At 36.4% G+C, this 22,369-nt stretch overlaps 1 protein-coding gene across 6 annotated transcripts in view; it reads right to left on the bottom strand.

The window, feature by feature from the left end:
• The window catches only part of ASH1L (ASH1 like histone lysine methyltransferase), a 201,577-nt gene that overhangs the window by 164,297 nt on the left and 14,911 nt on the right, over positions 1-22,369 (bottom strand). For 5 of the 6 annotated variants that reach the window (XM_043875874.1, XM_043875873.1, XM_043875872.1 and 2 more), the window contains one exon: positions 9,055-9,575. The exons of the other annotated variant lie outside the window; for it this stretch is intronic. In XM_043875874.1, coding sequence (XP_043731809.1) covers positions 9,055-9,474 — 420 coding nt within the window. In that variant the 5' untranslated portion in view covers positions 9,475-9,575. The remainder of the gene's footprint in view (positions 1-9,054; positions 9,576-22,369) is intronic. 6 annotated transcript variants of the gene reach the window in all.

The raw sequence follows: 22,369 nt of genomic DNA, 5'->3' as shown, positions 1-22,369 counted from the left end.
CATACATTGACATGAATCAGCCATGGATTTACATGTATTCCCCATCCCGATTCCCCCTCCCACCTCCCTCTACCCGATCCCTCTGGGTCTTCCCAGTGCACCAGGCCCGAGCACTTGTCTCATTCATCCAACCTGGGCTGGTGATCTGTTTCACCATAGATAATACACATGTTTCGATGCTGTTCTCTCGAAATATCCCACCCTTGCCTTCTCCCACAGAGTCCAAAAGTCTGTTCTGTACATCTGTGTCTCTTTTTCTGTTTTGCATATAGGGTTATCATTACCATCTTTCTAAATTCCATATATATGTGTTAGTATGCTGTAATGTTCTTTATCTTTCTGGCTTACTGCACTCTGTATAATGGGTGAACTACACACTTTAAAAGAGGAAATTCAATAGTGTTAGAATTGTATACAATTAAAAATATATACATTTCATCCAAAACCAAGCTAATCTAATATATGGCATAATTTAAAGAAACTACTGGATTTCTCTGGGGGTCCAGTGGCTAGGACTCCCTGTTTCCCACACAGGGGACCCTGGTCAGGCAACTAGATCCTATATGCACCATTAAGAGTTCACATGCTGCAACTAAAGATCCTGTATGCCCCAACTAGTGATCCTGTGTGCTGCAACTAAGACTTGGCACAGTCAAATATATAAATAAACAATTGGAATCTGTGTGAAACAATTTAAAGACTACTAGGCAAATTAACCAAGGACAGAGCAAGAATAGAGATAACTGTCATTATTATCTGCATATTTTCTTACTAAAGAAACTACATTAAAAATCTTAGGCCAATAAGCCCTAATTAGAATACCTGGATTCAATGAGGGTTTTAATACGTCTCCATAAAAATTACATCAGTGAAATTCAAAATTATATCTACAATGTACTGTTTCTTAAATAATCTATTAAGTCAGCATAGTCATTTCTTTTCCAAGCAAAAAAGTATCTTTTGGCAGGGAAATTATAACTACAGCTGTAAATTTTGTTTGTAATTCACTTTGCTCATTCAATCCACTCAACTATGGTAAAATGAAATCAAATAAACTATTCAATGACAAAAACTTAACACCAAATCTCAATCTTATTTGACCTAATTTATAATGAGGGCTTCCCCAGTGGCTCAGCAGTAAAGAATTCACCTGCAATGCAGGAAACTCAGTTCAATCCCTGGTTCGGAAGATCCCCTGGAGGAGGAAATGGCAACCAACTCCAGTACTGGTAAGAAGAAAATCCCATGGACAAAGGAGCATGGTGGGCTACAGTTCATCAGGTCACAAACAATCAGACATGACTAAGTGCACATGTGCACACACACACATAAAATCAGTATACAGTGGTATGAAATATCCCCCCAATCCCTTTTCTCTCACACAAGTTTCAATCACTTGCTACAGGAAATAAGTATTTTAGTTATTTTTCATTTGTTACAAAACAGCATGTTTCAATTTAGTATCCTGAGTAAACTAAGATCACATATAACTAGCTATGCTGCACAATTCCAAAGGTGGAATTTTGTTTAAATACTAAAAAGGAATGTAACATTGCCTCTTTTCCTTTTAAGTTAGTGTGTGATAAATACAAGTAAATATTATGACTTCTACCTCTACTTTTACTTTCTAAAATACTGCAACAGAAGCATGACTATACCATTCTGACAACTCAGGAGATGACACAGACACTACATAAAGTAACAAGACAGCCAAACCCAAACTTTTATATGAAATTCAAAAGAAAACATTTCTTTCCACTATAAACAAACAAAAATGAGACAGGAAGATCTATTATACATTTAATAATCAATATATTTCTTATAAAACAATCATGTGATTTCCAGTCTAGCCATATGGCAGGCTAAACACCACAAATGTGTTTACCAAAACAAAATAATTCAATTCAGCAATAAGATACCATGGTTGTTGCACTGTGGCCTCTTCAGTTCAGTCACTCAATCGTATCCGACTCTTTGTGACCCCATGAACTGCAGCACACCAGGCCTCCCTGTCCATCACCAACTTCCGGAGTCCACCCAAACCCATGTCCATCGAGTCAGTGATGCCATCCAACCATCTCATCCTCTGTCGTTCCCTTCTCCCCCTGCCCTCAATCTTTCCCAGCATCAGGGTCTTTTCAAATGAGTCAACTCTTCGCATCAGGTGGCCAAAGTATTGGAGTTTCAGCTTTAGCATCAGTCCTTCCAATGAACACCCAGGACTGATCTCCTTTAGGATGGACTGGTTGGATCTCCTTGCAGTCCAAGGGACTCTCAAGAGTCTTCTCCAACACCACAACACAGTTCAAAAGCATCAATTCTTCGGAGCTCAGATTTCTTTGTAGTCCAACTCTCACATCCATACATGACCACTGGAAAAACCACAGCCTTGACTAGACGGACCTTTGTTGGCAAAGTTATGTCTCTGCTTTTTAATATGCTATCTAGGTTGGTCATAACTTTCCTTCCAAGGAGTAAGAGTCTTTTAATTTCATGGCTGCAATCACCATCTGCAGTGATTTTGGAGCACAGAAAAATAAAGTCAGCCACTGTTTCCCCATCTATCTTCCAGGAAGTGATGGGACCAGATGCCATGATCTTAGTTTTCTTAATGTTGAGCTTTAAGCAAACTTTTTCACTTTCATCAAGAGGCTCTTTAGTTCTTCTCAGGAAGTAAGGAAAATCTCCAAAGGTCCAAAAAAAGAAGAGGTGTTAGAGTGTGTGTGTGTGTGGGGGGGGGAGGTCGCTCAGTGACTCTGTGACCCCATGGACTATAGTCCACCAGGTTCCTCTGTCCAAGGGATTCTCCAGGCAAGAGTACTCCGAGTACTGGAGTGGGTTGCCATTTCGTTCTCCAGGGGATCTTCCCGACTCAGGGATCGAACCTATGTTTCCTGCATTGGAGGCAGATTCTTTACTGTCTGAGCCACCAGGAAGACCCCTCAGTTTTCAGATATTTTAAAAATTCAGTTGTTGTTGGGGAAGAAACTCTGGCACACTGACACCCCCCCCCCCACCAGGCATCTATCTGTCAGTCCAAGGTCTAGCGTACACCCTCCAGCTCCACCCCCAGCAGAATCAGTTGCACGCAGGCAGCCTTTTGCTGGGGAGAGGGTCTCAGGAGCCCATCTGAACACCTTAAATCTTGGCAAAGCAAATTCAGAGTTTCTCAAAGAAGTGAAGTGAACTGGAAGTTGCTCAGTCATGTCCGACTCTTTGCGACTCCATGGACATTATAGTCCATGGAATTCTCCTAGCCGGAACACTGGAGTGGGCAGTTTTTCCCTTCTCCAGGGGATCTTCCCAACCCAGGAATTGAACCAGGGTCTCCTGCATTGCAGGCTTATTCTTTACCAGCTGAGCTACTCATCTACCAGATAGGTTCCAAGTTTAACCACAGATTAAAAAAATAAAAGAACGAAATATGAACTTTGTAATCGAGTGAACAAGTTCTAGAAAAAAATTGTTTTTATTAAAATCACATAAAGTTTATAAACCAATATGCAATAATGCAAGGAACACTCTAAAACATGAATAATGAGGAAGGATTAGCCCTACCAGATATAAAACATAATAATTAAAACTATCATGCTCGCAAATAGAGAACAATGACACAAAGCGGGAAATCAGACCAGACCCAAGTACACACAGAAATTCAGTGTACGATAAAGGTAGTGTCTCAATTCTGAGGACAAAAAAAAAAAATTCTTAAAGTATTGGGACAACCTGCAGCTATTTGGAAAAAGATAAGGTTCGATCCACAACGCATATATCATAGTAAATTTCAAATGGATCAAATATTTATATATTTAAAATGAAACACTAGGGAATTCCCCAATGGTTTAGTGGTTACAACTTAAGCATTCACTGCTATAGATCCTGGTCTGATCCCTGGTTGGGAAACTAAGGTCCTGTAAGCTCTGTGGCATGGCCAAAAATAATAATAATGAAAGATGAAACATTAAAATATATAAGAACTTTAATAAACTTGAAGTGAAGGCCTTTTTAGTGATATGTCAAATTCTCAAAGCCATAAAAGGAAAGATTTATTAATTAAATTCTTTAAAAAACTAAATATTTCTGCATGGCAAAATAAACAATAAGCAAGATCTAAAGCCAAATGACAAACTGGAAAAAAAAACACTTATTAACCATATTTCAAAGGGCTAAAGAAGCTCTCTTAGTTTTTGTGCAGGAAAATCCTCCAGAATATACTAGTATGCCATATAAGTGGAAAAATGAATGATGAAGAAAAGTGTGTACAGTATGGTACTATTTATATTTTTAAATGGGGAGGGTGGGATTCCATGTATTTGTTTGTATACATACATATATATTTGTGGTAGCTATCAAAGGCACTGATGTTGGAGTTAGAAACTCCTAAAACTTTCTTTGCAGCAATTTTGGTTCCAAGCAACTTTTTTTTTTTCCAAGTAAGACAACTTCATTATACAGAACAGTTTTCTTCACTGTGATTAAGAAATGTTGTTCTGCTTAGTTAGGTGTTATATGGGGGTTATCAGATGATTGCCTAAAAAGAAGGAAGAGAGGTATATTGATGGTAATAATGTTTGTTTCCTTTTTTGTCTTTTAAAGTCTGAATCACAGAAGTGTAATACTGATCAAAGCTGCACTATCCATACTCTTAGACATTAAGAGTATAGTTTTCTGTATTCTTTGCTATAGTAATCAATTGAGAGCAAGTTCAGGGTGAGACGGGTACCTGAAAATCTCTCAAAGACTGAAACATAAGAGATAGGACTGTAAAACCTTTAGAAGACAACATAGGGGAAAAATCCTTATGATGCTAGATTTGGTAGAGATATCTTGGCTATGACACCAAAGCACAGGCAATAGAAGAAAAAATAGACGAATTAGAGTTCATCAAAATTGAAAACAGTTGTGCATAAGAGGACACTATCAAGATAGTGAAAAAGACAACTCACAGCACAGTAGAAGAATATTAGCAAGTCATATACAGAATGTATCTAGAACCCTGAAAACTCAGCAACAACAACAAAAAATCCACAATTCAAAGATAGTCAAAAAATTTAAACAGACATTTCTCCAAAGAAGATATACAAATCAAATAAGCTCAAGAAAAGATGCTCAACATCATTAGTCATCAGGGAAAAGGAAGGAAAACCACAGTGAGATACAACTTCATACTCTTTATTTTAGAGTGGCTATTATTTAAAAACCACATACATACACACGAACACACAGAGAAAATAACAAGTACTGATGAGGATTTGGAGTAACTGAAACCCCCATGCACTGCTGGTGGGACTATGAAATGGTATAGTTGCTATGGAAAACAGTCTGGCAGTTCCTCAAAGACATCACAGGATCCAACAATTCTACTCCTTAGTACCCAAAGAAATGGAACACAGGAATTCAAACACGTTTGTACACCAGTGTTCACTGTAGCATGTTTTCCCATAGCCAAAACGCGGAAGCAAACCAAGTATCCACAGATGATGAATTTTAAACAAAATGTGGCATAAATGTACATGGAATATTATTCAAACACAAAAATGAAGAAGTTCTGGTACATGCTACAAATGGATGAACTTGAAGACATTATGCTAGTGAAATAAGCCAGAGACAAAAGGACAAATACTGCATGATTCCATTTATACGAGGTACCTAGAAAAGACAATTTCACAGAGGCAGAAGTAGATTATCAATCACCAGAGATTGGGGGAGCAGGCTCTGTAACAATACAGAGTTATTATTTTTAATGGTTACAGAGTTTCTATTTGGTACGATGAGATGGCTTTGGAAAGAGACAGCGAGGATGGCTGCACAACACTGTGAATGGAGTTAGTGACACTGAATTTACACTTAAAAACGACCAAAATGGCAAATTCTATATTAACATATTTTACAGCTTTTAAAAATTAATAATGTTATATATCAATAATAAAACCACAAACTGTACAGTTTAAATGGGTGGATGGTATGATACATGAATTATACCTCAATAAAGACATTTTTAAAAATACCCTGACATACTGAGTCAGGACCACTAAGAAACTATCAGGAATCTATACTGCTAATAAATACTTTACACATGTATCTTGCTACACACTTGCAAGTATTCTGTAAGATAGTTTCTTAGAAGTGACACTGTGGAATCAAGGAACTGTCCATTTTAAATTGTCACAGATACAAGCAACCTGCTCTGAAAAAATCCAGTATCAATACACTCTCCACCAACAGTGCCTGAGAGTGCTTGTTTCCCCTATGTTCTTGCCAACACTGAACACTACAAAATGTTTTAATTTTGCCAAAATGTAATATAGAAAGATAAATCTCAAAAGTAATTAAAAATAAACCAAATACATATTAAACTGTACACTGTGCTGTATGTCAAATCTTGTCACAATAAAACTGGGGGAAAATACATTTAAAAAAATAGGACCCTTAAAATCTATAACTTCTACAACTTTAACTAAAAGATACAGAAAGTATCTAATACTTCTCAAAGGAATGAACTAAACTTTAAACTTTAGTTATTAATGTGACAATTCCTAAATTTTGGATTAAAATTTTTAAAAAAGTAAATGACACATTTGAATTGCTCTAAATAATAGGGTCCATGAGTCAACTACTGTAAATTTAACGATATGTCACATAATTTGAGAAAGGGAAAATTTCACTTAAGGTACTGAACCATTATATTTTGCCATTATATAAACTGGGCTTCTCTGGTGGTCAATGGTAAAGAATCCACCTGTCAATGCAGGCCATAAAGAGTTCGATCCCTGATCCCAGAGGATCCTAGATGTCATGGGGCAACTAAGGCCATGTGCCACAATTATTGCGCCTGTGCTCTAGAAGCCCAGGTGCCGTGACTACTGAGCCCAGGTGCCACAACTGTTGCAGCCCATGGGCCCTAGAGCCCCAGCTCTGCAACAAGAGAAGCCACCACAATGAGAGGCCCGTGCGCAGCAATGAAGAGCCAGCACAGTCAAAAAAAAAAAAAAAAATTTACATAAACAGCAATCATTCTAGCAAAACATTTTTTCACAGGGCAATTATTTTTGCCCTCTGAACACTGCCAAAAGAAAACTTCTATTAAGAAATAAAATATATGATCTGTATTTCTATGTTTCTACTAGAAATCTAAGGCCTAAATTTGCTTTAACATCAGCACTAACAAAAACCCAACTACTTCTGAAGAATTGGGGGGGAAATGTTTTGGTTGTTTTGGTAAAGCCTCGCTTTAAAATAAATAAAACAACTCCCTCTCCCCCCACCTCTGCTCCACAAGCTTTCTTAGACTACCAACATGCCTCACAACAGTCTAGCTTTCTCTCCTGAGCCACTGAGGCTCAGTCTCTTTGGAGTCATGAAACCGTTAGTAAAGCTGCTAAGAGCTATGTAAAAATGCATCAAAATGAACACAAAATTCTTCACAGATTATCACAGTCCGAGAGCAACCATAAAAAACCAAATCTTTCCAGAGATCCCAGGTTATAAAGCCATATCTTAGGCTGTAAAAAGGGAGAATAGAACACTTACAAGAATTTACCTCATATTAAATACTATATACAAATGTAATTATTTTTTAAAATTGAAGTAAAGCTGACTTACAATATTGTGTTCATTTGAGGTGTATAGCAAAGGGATTCAGCGTTTTTTTCAGATTATATTCCATTATAGGTTATCATAACGTACTGAACATAATTTCCTGCTCTACACAGTAAATCCATACTGCATATCTACTTCATGTACAATTCTTGATTATACTCCTAATTTGTCTTTCCATCCCTTTCTCCCCTTTGATAATCATAAATTTGTTTTCTGTAAGTCTGTTTCTGTTTTCTATAAAGATTCATTTACATTATTTTTAGAGTCCACATTTAAGTAATATCATACAATATTTGTCTTTCTCTGACTTATTTTACTAACTATAATATTCTCTAGGTCTATCCATGTTGCTGCAAATGGCAATATTTCATTCTTTTTATGGCTAATATTCCATATATATAACATATATGCACATATATACAGACACCACATCTTCTTAAGTCAACTGTTTGTTGATGGGCACCTGGGTTGTTTCCAAGTCTTGTTTATCGAAATTTAATTCTTTATATATCCATTTACTATAGGCATAAACAGTTCCATGTTATAAATGAAAAAACACAGCTCAGTAAGTGTGCAGTTATTAAGCCAGGATTTGAATTTGTTTCTGACTCCGTAATTCATGCTCTTCCCATTATTTATGAAGAACTAATTTAGAGGGTAGTAACATAGTCAACATGCTATGTTAAAGTAACTGTTGGAAGAATAAGCACATACTCATTACCAACAATTTTGTGAGTATACAGACAGCTTTCCTCAGGAACCAAAAACCATATTCTGCTATAAACAATATAAGCAGGATATAAACTACTTAAACATTAAAAATAAGTACATATTGTGGGTGCAATCTTTTTGGTACAAAACCTCATCATTAGCACTATTTTAAAAAATATTATAGAAAGATTACTAAAGACAATCATCATGAAGCCCTTTAAAAATCAGCTGTGCAAAACAAGCTCTAACACTGTTTCACATAAAAAGGTCCAGATAAAAAACTTTTCGAATTCATCTTTAGAAAATTCTCGAGGTCAGCAAGAATAGAACCATCCTGAAAGGTAGGTGGTATAATCATTTAGTATCTTTGAGTGTCAGTTTCTTCTCTATTATTAATAATTTGTCTATCATCATATTGTTAGTAAGTATGAGGGCAAGATTCAAGTCTAGGTTTTCTAACTAAAAATTCAATATTCCTTTCACTTGGCCATGTAGGAGCAGCAATCTGGATATACCCATTTAAAATATTTGCCATAATTTTACAAATTCAAATACATGCATAGTTATACTATGACCTGCATCTCTTACAAGCCTCAAAATCTGTTTGAGGCTCCCAAAATAGACTATGTAGAAATAACATAAAGATTAAAATAAAAATTCCTGAAATATGTACGTAGATTCAATAAAAATTAGTATCAGTCCAAATAGTGTTAATGATCATATATTGTCAGGACTTCTACTTACCCGTTTTGAAGGACAGTGTTCATTCTTTTCATCTGTCATCTTCCCACTTTTAAGTGCTTTCCTTGGGTGCTTGATAGTTGTTTTTATGGCAGGTCGACATACATAGTTCTCCAAGTTCTTTGGAGGTTTTTTAGTTCTCTTAGCCTGAAGGCCAATTTTCAATTTTAAATTTCCTTCTGTAAAGTTTGTTTCTTTCACTGAAAACTGTTGCTGTGCATCAGTTAAACCATCATCCTTCCCTGCTTCAATGTTTCTTTCCCGATTCCACTTGCGAAGGTCTTCTTCTTCCTTTGTGTTGTTCTCTAGCTCTACTTCTCTCTTGCTGACCAGTGTGCCCGTACTGATGACAGAGGGACTCTTTCTTGAAAATCCTTCGGAATCAGAACCCAATCCTAACATAGCAGTATTTCTAAGGTCCATCACAAGTGTATGTTATTGCCAAGGAATCTTTTGAAAATTTTATAGAATTGAGTTCCATAAAAAACAGGGTTCTCCAAAACTTGCAACCAGCATCTCTTTCTCTGCAGGATAGACCATAACAAAAATTTATCAGAACAGAGGCAATTATTGATTAACACAAGAAATGGGTATAGAGAGGAGATAAGAACAACAGGAAGAACCCAAAATTGCAGTTAAAACGGATCAAAATGCAGTTCAAAATGGTTAAATTCCCTTAGTTATAAATAAATTTATATTTCAGAATACATCTATTATTCTCCAGATATTATAAACAAGCTGCAATAGTATGGTGCAAATCAATGTTTAAGAACCACTGTTAAAATTCAACCAACAAGCTTTTGCAACTGACAGTCAAGCAAACACAGTCTAAGATAAAAATAATATATATTTCAACATGCCTCAGTTTCAAAGGAATATATTTCTTACATTTTAGTTAAAATCAATTTCATTCAAGGTAAAGAATCATATTTTGGGCTAGTTTCAGCACTCCAATCTTATTAATTAAGAAGTGGTAAGTTTTCCAGGTTAGATTCTTGGGCTGGAATTATCTCTAATGCTGGTTTACTATTCAACTCTGAATCCATATACACATGAATTCATTCCTTAAAAACTATTTCTAAACAACTGTCATACGCCAGGCACTGGGCAACACCCTGGAAATTAAAGTATTGGAAAAAACAAATCCAGTTCCTAAATTTATAAGCATTATACCTAGTGAGAAAGACAAACATTAAATAACTGTATAAATTATTTAGAACAACTACTATAAAAATTCTAAAATCCAGGAGTATATTTTCAAAAGTTTTCCTAATAGCAAACAGTCAGTTGTTATAATTCAATCTCCCAAATCCATAAAATATTTTAAAACAAGAATGCAAAAAAACAAAAAACCCAGAATGCAGATTTATTGTTTTACAATAGCTGGTACACCTTACCAGAGAATCTGAATAATCTACACATGGCAACCCCTTTTAAAAAAAAGACTCTCAAGAAACCATATTACTATATAATCTAATGACTACTGAATATAAAACCAAAGTAATTCACTATTCTTGAGGACTGACAAACTAGTTTTTCTTTCAAGCATGTATCTGAATATATGATCCAAAACTTGCATCTGGGGGAAAAAAAGAACATCCTATCCCTTAGAAGGGGCTTCCCTGGTGGCTCAGATGGTAAAAAATCAATCTGCAATGAGAGAAACCTGGGTTCGATCCCTGGGTTGGGAAGAAGGGAATGGCTACTCACTCCAGTGTTCTGTGCTGGAGAATTCCATGGACAGAGGAGCCTAGCAGACTACAGTCCATGGGGTCACAAGGAGTCAGACACGAGTGAGTGACTTTCACTTCACATCCCTTAGAAAGTTCTATTTATGAAGTAGAATGGGCTCCCCAAGTGGTGTGACTGGTAGAGAACCTGCCTGCCAAAGCAGGAAACAAACCCAGGCTAGATCCCAGGGTTTGAAAGATCCCCAGGAGGAGGGCATGGCAACCCATTCCAGTATCCTTGCCTGGAAAATCCCATGAAGAGAGGAGCCTGGTGGGCTACAGTCCACAGGGTCGCAAAGAGTTGGACACAATTGAAGTGATTTAGCACATGAAGTAAAATATTTTATAGTTTAAACTGTGTGCCTTAAGACTTTTCTTTCCAATGAGATTGTAGGACTTTCAAAGCAAATATCGTATGATATAACTTTTAAAACACACACAAGAAATGTAAACAGAATGCATAGCCCAATGACTGGCCTATTATAGCAAGGCTCAATAGAAGGTGCCAACAATTTTATTAGTAGTACTAGCAGCATTTTAAGTAGTTACTCAACAAATACTGGCAACTGAATGAAGTGTGTTCCTATTCTATTCATTCACACAAACAGGTGAAAGAGTAATTTTCAAGACATTTACATATGACAATTCTTGCTGTCTACTATTTCATATATTAACACTTCACAATGGCATTTAAGGCTCTTCATAATCTGGCTCTAACTATTCAAACTTGTCTATTCTTACTTCCTAAAACACACCCTCTATGATTTAGTCAATTCTGCTTTTTGGTTTTTTTACTGTCCCTAACATAACGTGTTCACTTCTCTTCAGTGCCGTGTGCTTTCTATTTTTTCCATGATGTGTTCAGTTCAGTCGCTCAGTCATGTCCAACTCTTTGTGACCCCATGGACCACAGCACGCCAAGCCTCCCTGTCCATCACCAACTCCCGGAGTCTACTCAAACTCATCTCCATTGAGTTGGTGGTGCCATCCAACCATCTCATCCTCTGTTGTTCCCTTCTCCTCCTGTCCCCAATCCCTCCCAGCATCAGGGTCTTTTCAAATGAGTCAGCTCTTCGCATCAGGTGGCCAAAGTATTGGAGTTTCAGTTTCAGCATCAGTCCTTCCAATGAACACCCAGACTGATCTCCTTTAGGATGGACTGGTTAGATCTCCTTGCAAGGGACTCTTAAGGGTCTTCTCCAACACCACAGTTCGAAAGCATCAATTCTTCGGCGCTCAGCTTTCCTTATAGTCCAACTCTCACATTCATACATGACCACTGGAAAAACCATAGTCTTGACTAGATGGACCTTTGTTAAAAAAGTAATGTCTCTGCTTTTTAACATGCTGTCTAGGTTGGTCATAACTTTCCTTCCAAGGAGTAAGAGTCTTTTAATTTCATGGCTGCAATCACCATCTGCAGTGATTTTGGAGCCCAGAAAAATTAAATCAGCCACTGTTTCCCCATCTATTTGCCATGAAGTGATGGGACCGGATGCCATGATGTTAGTTTTCTGAATGTTGAGCTTTAAGCCAGTTTTTTCACTCTCCTCTTTCACTTTCATCAAGAGGTTCTTTAGTTCTTCTTCACTTTCTGCCCTAAGGGTGGTGTCATCTGCATAATTGAGGTTATTGATATTTCTCCCAGCAATCTAATTTTAGCTTGTGCTTCATCTAGCCCAGCGTTTCCCATGATGTACTCTGCATATAAGTTAAATAAGCTCAGTGACAATATACAGCCATGACGTACTCCTTTTCCTATTTGGAACCAGTCTGTTGTTCCATGTCCAGTTCTAACTGTTGCTTCCTGACCTGCATACAGATTTCTCAAGAGGCAGGTCAGGTGGTCTGGCATTTCCATCTCTTCAAGATTTTCCACAGTTTATTGTGATCCACACAGTCAAAGGCTTTGGCGTAGTCAATAAAGCAGAAATAGATGTTTCTCTGGAACTCTCTTGCTTTTTCGATGATCCAGCAGATGTTGGAAATTTGACCGCTGGTTCCTCTGACTTTTCTGAAACCAGCTGGAACATCTGGAAGTTCACAATTCACATACTGCTGAAGCCTGGCTTGGAGAATTTTGAGCATTACTTTACTAGCGTGTGAGATGACTGCAATTGTGCTGTAGTTTGAACATTCTGTGGCATTGCCTTTCTTTGGGATTGAAATGAAAACTGACCTTTTCCAGTCCTGTGGCCACTGCTGAGTTTTCCAAATCTGCTGGCATACTGAGAGCAGCCTTTCACAACATCATCTTTTAGGATTTGAAATAGCTCAACTGGAATTCCATCACCTCCACTAGCTTTGCTTGTAGTGATGCTTCCTAAGGCCCACTTGACTTCACATTCCAGGATGTCTGGCTCTAGGTGAGTGATCACGTCATCGTGATTATCTGGGTCGTGAAGATCTTTTTTGTACAGTTCTTCTGTGTATTCTTGCCACCTCCTCTTAATATCTGTGTTAATGATGTGTTCACATTCTGAAATTCAGAACTCTGAAAAAATTAAAAGTTTTTTCATAATACTCTAAGTGAGAAAATATGACCTGACCTGATCTGAATCCATTTTGGTCTTAATTACCACAATATCTGTGAACAGGCATATACTTTAATGCACAATTAATAAAGTGTGTGATTAAGGAGTCTTTGCTGTCAGTTCTTCCTTTTCTCCCTTAACTCTAAACACTGGAGTGGCCCAGGGTATGCCTTTTCTTTTCTGTTTACATTCACTTCTTAAATCACCAGATTCAGTCTACTGAATTTGGTGGTAGTGGTTTAGTCAGTAAGTCATGCCTGACTCTTTCCATCTGATGGACTATAGCCTTCCAGGCTCCTCTGTCCATGGGATTTCCCAGGCAAGAATACTGTAGAGGGTTGCCATTTCCTTCTCCAGGGGATCTTCCTGACTCAGCGATCTAATCCGTGTCTCCTGTGTTGTAGAGGGATTCTTTATCATTGAGGCACCAGGGAAACCCAGTCTTTTAAATTTAAATTCCATGTAACATGGATGATTCAAAAATTTCTATCTTCAGATAGAGACCAGCTGAGACTCCTTCTGGAACTCTAAATGCATATTATCTAAATGCTACTTGACACACTGACTATATAATTAATAATTAGGCACTTCAAGCTTAACACGTTCAAAGTCAATTTGCCTTTTCTGAGCCCCTCAAATCTGCTCTTCCCACAGGTTTACTCATCTCAATAAATGCAACTCCAACCAGAAATATTAAGACCAAAAAACTTTAATCATCTGTGATTCCTTCTTTTTTTAAATGCCCCATATGTCCACTTGGTCAGAAAAGCCTACTTTACCTTCAAATTCCCTGGAGAAGGAAATGGTGACCCACTTCAGTATTCTTGCCTGGAGAATCCCCATGGACAGAGGAGCCTGGCAGGCTACAGTCCATGAGGTCACAAGAGTTGGACACGACTTAGTGACTAAACCACCACCACCACCACCTTCAAAATACATGCAGAACCTATTTCTCACTAATTCAACAGCTACGTATCAAATCCAACTGATAATATCGGACCTGGACTATTCAGTAACATCCTAACTGGCTCCTTGCTTCAGCCTTTCTATCTCTTTAGAGCCTTTTCAACAGCATAGTAATCCCTTTAAAGGCTGTATCATACCATGCCACTCCTCCACTGAAAAATCCTTTCAATGACTTCCCATCTCACTCTAAGCAAAAGCTTTGAGTCCTCACAATGGTCTAAATGCCCTACAATCTCCTCTACTTCTCTTCCTCTACTCCCTCTTCTCCTATCAATTTTCCTGTTTAATTCCAAGGAGGTGGGGACACAAGTAATTCTTCTGTTTTTCAAAGACAAAATACTCCTAACTCAGGGTCTTTACACTTATTCTACCTGACCAGAACACCCTTTCCCCAGATCACTGAATGATTTGCACTGTCATTTCTATTATGTCTTTGCCTATAAAACAGAAAACACCCAGCCCACATCTTCTCACACTCTATCCTGTTTTATTTCTCCTGCGCTTTTCTCACCATTTGGTGTACAATGTATTTATTTATTGTCTACACCCTTCCTTTGGAATGTAAAGTCCACATGGAAATAGATTTTTGTCAGTTTAGTTCAATGGAGTATTCCAGCATCAACAACAGTACCTGGCACATAGGTAGTGTTCAATAAATATTTCAATTAATTCCATGCCTTATGTGGGTTACATCTTATTGGCTTCAACTTGTTCCTTTTCTATTCTTTCCCCTCCTCTTTCTTTCTTATTTCTTTAAATTCTAATGCCAATCCAGGGTTTCGTGTTACTAATGGTGAACTGATGGGCCTGCCAAATATCTTACTGTTAGTTATAAAAAGAAATTCTTTTAGAAATAAAAATAAATAATAAGTTATTCAAAAACAACTGCTTTTACACTCACTACTCAAAAGTATACACATTTTTAAATTTCCCAATATTTTTTAATTTTCATAATGAAAGAATACCAGAAGTTTTAACGTACATTTACAAATATAAAGTAGAATTCCTGTATTTCTTCCAAAGAACTCAAAAGCATTTTTTACCAGCACTTATTTCCAAAACATTCCAGAGAAGGGTTTGGAGAACATGACTCTGTTCATTTTAAAAACAGAAAAAACTGAAACCAAGTGACATAATAACTGGTGTTATTAACAGAACAGCAATAAATGGAAAAGAAATTTAATTTGAAAATACTGACCACTACCCTAGAAATGTATGTAAGAATAGAGAGATATTATGTTTCCTTAACTTCATCAAGGAGGAAAAAAGAAAATCCTAAGGGCATATTTTGTGAATCCATTTAGGAAGACTGGAAAATCATGACTGGCAAACTCCACATACCAAATATAAGTGTGTCTAGTAAAAACAAATCCAAGTTCTGAAGATACTTCACAACAAAGAATGCTTTTTATCTGCTAAACGTAAACTGCTTGAAAAGCAGTCCCTACAACAGCTGCCAGAATGTTGTTTTTGAACTTTTAAAGCAATGTTCTTTGTGAATGATATTTTTTCAGCTTTTGGAAAGATGTATCTATACAACCTAGGTTTTCCATCTCAGGGCAAGGATTCCATATTGTTACACAATTTATTTTGGTTCTTACTATAATATATTCAATTTAAAACACAGTTTCAAGAAGAAACAGAGAACTAAGAATGCTAGAATGTCTTCATTCATGCTCAAAGAGGCAAATTCAACATTCATCTAATATGCAACGTTGGGGTTTACATTTTCACACCACTGAAACAATCCAAAAACGTCTAGCCCAAATTCAAGAAGAAACAACATTAAATATATGCATGAAGTTCCTTTTCCCAGATCATTTTATCTGTGAACAAAGTTTTTAGAAAATTACTAATTACAGGTGACCCTTAAACAAGAGTTTGAACTGCACAGGTCTACTTAAAGATTTTTTTCAACAGTATATACTACAGTACAGTATACAACTATAAATGTGATTTACAGTTGGCTGAATCCACAGATGTGGAGGAACTGCATATACAAAGTGCCAACTCCGTGGATTTTTGACCACTTGGAGGGGTAGGCCCCTAATCCCCATTTTGTTCAAGGGTCAGCTATATATATTTTCTCAGTACTAAAAATATTTTCTAAGTACTACAAATATTGAGTCCTTACAGTGGGCTTAGCATTAGCAATTTAAAAATAATAAAAATACCTAAATTTCACCAAACTCTCAATACATGCAAAGCGCTATGCTATAAGTTTTATATAGATTATTTTATTTAAGCCTCACAATCAACTATGAGGCAGTTACTATTATTACCCTCTTTTTAAGAGATGAAAAAACAGGTGTGCCTGTTTGTGTGCTAAGTCACTTCAGTTGTATCCGACTCTTTGTTAATAGTCATTAAAAGGTAGAGTCTAGGTCTGTCTGGCTCAACTTAAACACTATGTTATACTGCCTCCCAAAGATCATGTTTAATGTTAAGTCACTTAGTCGTGTCCGACTCTTGGCGACCGCATGGACCACAGCCTGTCAAGCTCCTCTGTCCACAGAATTCTCCAGGCAGGAATACTGGAATGGGTTGCCATTTCCTTCTTCAAAGATCATGTTTAGTCCTGATCTTATCACTCCTCTCTGCTACATTTGCTATTTGAAACTCTCATCTGGCTGTTATGATCACACATTCTACTGGCTCTCCAACTACCTCTCTAACCATTCTATCATTTCCTTTATGGATTCATAATTCTTAATCTCAATAAATCCTTCATCCATTCAATAAATATTTTCAGAGTCTCTAAACGTGTTTTGAGGATTGTGACATCTACAGTAGATAGTCATAAGTAATACAAATATGGTCCTTGGTGTCATGAACCTTAAATTTTAGAGGTGAAGACCAATGAATGACTAATCATATAAATGTATTTAACTTCTAATAAACATGAAGGTACTACTATTTGAAGTAGTATTATCAAGGAAACTTGGAAGGACGGGAAATACATCTTAGAAAAACATGTAACTATAAACTGAGACCCAGTATGAGCAGGGATTAGCCAGGCAAAATATGGAGGTGAAAATAATCCAAAAATAGGGGAATGGTGTGTGTAAAAACTCCCTGATATTGTAAAGGTAAACCAAAGGGAGAACAGTACAAAACGAAAATGGAAAGATAAGTAAAAATAGCTTGCAGAAGGCCTCTTTAGTCTGCGTGAAAGATATGGAATGCAAAGAAAGGCTCTGAGTAGGGAGTAACAAGATACAATTTACATTGTAAGAAAACGCCTCTGGTTGCTATGGAAGAATAATTAGAAAGACAGCAAGAGTTGATTATGAAATAACAATCATAAAATTGACATATTAAGGCAGTAGCACTGAAAACTTTTTTAAAATTTATGAATTAAGAGATATTTTAGAGATATAACTGAAATGATTTGTCAATAAGGAGGAGGAGGAGAGGGAAAGGAAATATGAAGACTTAAGCAACTAGAGAATTCTATGGTGGTATATCATTTAGACACTCCTTCAACAAATATTTACTAAGTGCTCACTATGTAACAAAAATTTGTATAACCTTGCAAAAAACATAACAAAAATCCTGCCCTCATGGGGCTAACATTCTATAAACTGTTTGCCAGGATGAGAAACTTGAGATCAAGAGTTCAGTAATAAATATCTTAAATCTTAGATGCCTGTGAAACATTTACATAGAAAGATCAAGCAGGCAGATAAAATTATATGTACTTGATATATACAGTGGTAGTGGTTTAGTCACTAAGTCATGTCCAACTCTTATGACCCTTTGGACTGTAGCCAGCCAGGCTCCTCTGTCCATGGGATTTCCCAGGCAAGAATACTAGAGCGGATTGCCATTTCCTTCTCCAGGGGATCTTCCTGATCCAGGGATCGAACCTCAGTTTCCTGTATTACAGGCAAACTCTTTACGAAGTGAGCCATCAGGGAAGCTACTATAACATATGAATATAAAGTAAAAGGCATTTTATAAGTTTTTGTTTTAACTTGGTAAGAAAAGTAATTTATCTTATTAACTTTCCTTAATACGTAAAAACAATATTCTTTTCCCTTTTTAGATATGTACACATTTAAAATTACCACAGTGTATACTAAACAATGTTTGCAGATTTTTAGCTTAAAATAAGTAAAATCTTGCTTGACTCATCTATAATAAATTTTCATGTTCCTCTGTGGTCTTTACTAAACAGTTAAGAGACTGTAATCATTACTTTATATCTCAACATTCAAAACCAGATACAAATTAACTATATGAGGCTTTTACAAATTTATAGTTCATCATGCATTTTAATCTGTCTTGGGTTTCATGCTCTTTAAAATTCTTATAGATGACCGTAATATTTTTTAGAATATATCACAATCGCTAAGTAATCACAGTACTACCAGAAACGTGGAGATCATCCTTGACTCCTCAACCTAACAACTAAAACTTGTGAAAACCATATAAATAATTTTTGACTACATATAATTCTAATTCCACTGCCACTGACTTGTCCAAAAAAAAATTCTGACCCAAAATATAATACTGGCTTTCTAACTTCTTTGTATATTCATCTTGCTCTCCATTAGTCTTTTCCCCAAGATACAGTCAGAAAGATTTCTAAAAATAATCTAATTATGTCATTTCTCAGCTTAAAATCTTTGAAGTTTTCATGTTGACCTTTGGATATAAAAGTCCCTAATCCTAAACATAATTTATAACTTAGATTTTCAATATGGTACAGTATTTAAGGACACAAACTGGATCCAGAATGCACAGGCTCAGATCCCAGGTTCTAGTAGATTAATTTTGGGCAAGGCACTCCATGCCTTGTTGTCTCATCTGTGAACAGAAACTGTTTTTCGGGTTCAATGAATTAGTCTATGAGAAGTACTTACAAAAGTACTTCTAACACACACAGTGTTTACTTTTTTGTTATTATTATCTTCCTCTACCTAACTCTAACCACATCAGTTCTCATTCTTCTGTGAGCAGAGCAGGAGCAAATAAAACCCCTCGAAAGCAGTAATATATGTACGACATAGAAACAGTTATAAGTGTTCTAAGAACTTTTCAGTTTCCCAAATGTCTCTGTCTTCCTCCCTCTAGAAGGACACATAGTTCTCTCTGCCTAGAACTCTCTTCCACTCCCTTCTAGGTCGACTACCACTCATCCTTTCCATCTCAGCTTAAAGGTCAGTTCATCAGGCAGACACTTCCTAAACCTCTAGACCGGGGGGATCTCCCTTTTAGAGGGTCATATAGCATATTGTAAGTCCTGTAGCAACTTATACTAGTAAGCTACATGCTTAATATCCATATTCTACATGAGACCATTTGCTTCATAATAATAAGAATCCTGTCTGCCTTATCACTGCTTTATCCTTAGTAAAGTGCCTGGACCATAAAGATATTCAATAAACACCTAGTGACTGAATAAGCAAATGTGCATATTACTGTATTTTAATCATGTATACAGAAAATAGATAAAATGAAAATCAAAATACTAAAGAATTGGTATTTTAATTGTCTTTAGACACTATTCAATCTTCTCACACTGTTTTAACAACTAAAATTAAGCACTATGTATATTACCAGTAAAAGCATAAGCAGTGTCCTAATTGGTTTAAGATATTTTACATTAAACCACTGAATCACGAACATTTCATAAGTCACTGAAATCATAAAGAACTAAAATATCTTCATGAAGATACCAACAAAATTTGAACTGTGTTCCTAAATGATTTACACAAGATAAACTACAAAGCTGGACAAACTAAGCTTTTTTACTCAACTACAGAACAACCCTTCATTTAAAAGACAGGGACAATCACCAGCAATTCCTAACACAGTACAATTCAGCAATAAATCTAGCTATTTTTATATTTATGTACTGTAGATATTTCTTAAATTCCAAGATGCTACTGATTCTAAGAGGTTTCACGAATCAATGACCACATTTCTAGGGGAAAATTTTTTATAAACTACTACCACATTAAATGTAATTATCAGCTGTGTTATTTCCTAATTTCAGAAACATTAAGCGGGGAGGAAAGAATGTCTCTCATGACCAAAGAAATACTATATTATACCAACAAATTACTGCAGAAACTTAGAACAGGAAAGTGAAATAGCAGATGTAAATTATAATTAGTAAGCCACAAAAGTAAAATACACACAGAAAGAATTCCCAAAGCTAATCCTGAGGAAAAAATTATACTCATCAACTGCCTGTCAGGAAGATAATCTAATCAAAGCTTACTTTAGTTCTTCCTAATAAAGTTAACAAAGTTCAAATATATATAACTTCTATTCTGTTTTTAAGAAAGGAGAGATGGGTCCATGATTGCAAGGAATGTGCAGGGACAGTGATCTCTATCCCTAGGGAATTCTAGAATAGCAACAGGAGGGCAGTACCAGTTAACATCAGAAAGATTTGCTCATTAACGAATTATTACACTTTGACCAGGATTAAAGGCTGTCAATTTAGGGCCAATCCACTTGGTTATACACTAAACAAGAGTCACTTCCAAGAGGGCACCATTTACTTTGTAAATATCTTACATTTGTTTTTCATAAAACTTTTCTGTGGAAAAATTGGAGTTGGAATGTAAAATGGTGCAGTGGCTTTGGAAAACAGTCTGGCAGTTACTCAAAAGGCTAAACAGAGTTACCACATAACCTTGCAATTTCACTCTTAGGTGTGTATGTATGTGTGTGTGTGTGGGTGTGTGTGGGTGTGTGTGTGTGTGTGTGTGTGTGTGGGTGTGGGTGTGTGTGTGTGTATGTATGTGTGTGTGGGTGTGTGTGTGTGTGGTGTGTGTGCCAAAGAGTGTGAGTGTGTGTGTGTGTGTGTGGTGTGTGTGTGTGCCAAAGAGAAATGAAAATATTTATCTACACAAAAACTTCTACATAACTGTTCACAGCAACATTATCCATACAATGAAATGTTATTCATCTAAAAAATAGCATACAGTCATCCCTCAGTATAGGTAGAGGATTGGCTTCAAACCTCCCCCCCAGATACCAAAATCCAAAGATACTGATGCCCTTTATATAAAATGGCAAAGTATTTTCATATAACCTACATGCATTTAAATCACCTCTAAATTGCTTCTCATTCCTTACACAGAGTAAGTGCTATATAAATAGTTGTAAATATATCGTGAATGCTGTGTAAATAGCTGCATGCAGAAAATTCAAATTCTGGTTTTTGGAACTTTCTGGACTTTTTCCCGCCCATTTTCAATCCACAGTTAGTTGAATGTGAGGATGTGAAACCCAAGGATACTGAAGGCCAGATGTACTGATCCCTGTTATAACATAGATCAAGTTTGAAAACACTGTGTTAAATGAAGGAAGCCAGCAACAGGAAACACTGTACGTTCCATTTGTATGAAATGTCCAAAAAAAACAAATCCATACAGAAAGAAAGCAGATTAGTGGACTGACAGCCCTGGTAATTAGGGCTAGGGTAAATGGGGAATACCTGCACTGGAAAGAGACTGCTAGTGGGTACCAAGATGAATGTTCTTAAATAGATAGTGGAGATGGGTGTAGAACTATGTGAATATACTAAATCACTGAATTGTGTGTTTCAAATTAGTGAATTATACAGTACCTCAATAAATTATACCTCAATAAAGCTTAATTAACATTTTTCTGGCAGATCAAAATAAAGGGTCTTATGGAAGGGATTCCCTTCCTGCTTTGCATAAAAACAATACACTAGTGGCGATCCTGTAAAAACTTAAAAAAAAAAAAATTTACAGGCTCATATAGAACATTTATTTTTTGGTTGCAACGGATCTTAGTTGCAGCACACAGGATCTTCAATTTTTGTTGCAGCATGTAGGTTCTTTAGCTGTGACCTGTGCGATCTAATTCCTTGACCAGTGATCAAATCTAGGCCCCTTGCATTGGGAGTGTGGAGTCTTAGCCACTGAACCACCAGGAAGTCCCTGTAAAAAATCTTTCCGAGTTAACATTTCAATATGGCAAGAAGTTACTTTATTTGATATACGTTTGCTGCATGTTGACTTAATTAGCTATCCATTTGGAGAAAACAAAGATCCATTCCTCACTTTAAACACAAGAATAATTTCCTCATACATTTAA

This window comes from Cervus elaphus, chromosome 20 (genome assembly GCF_910594005.1).
Source record: "Cervus elaphus chromosome 20, mCerEla1.1, whole genome shotgun sequence".
Classification (NCBI taxonomy): Eukaryota; Metazoa; Chordata; class Mammalia; order Artiodactyla; family Cervidae; genus Cervus; species Cervus elaphus.
This window is presented reverse-complemented; position numbering and strand designations above follow the sequence as displayed.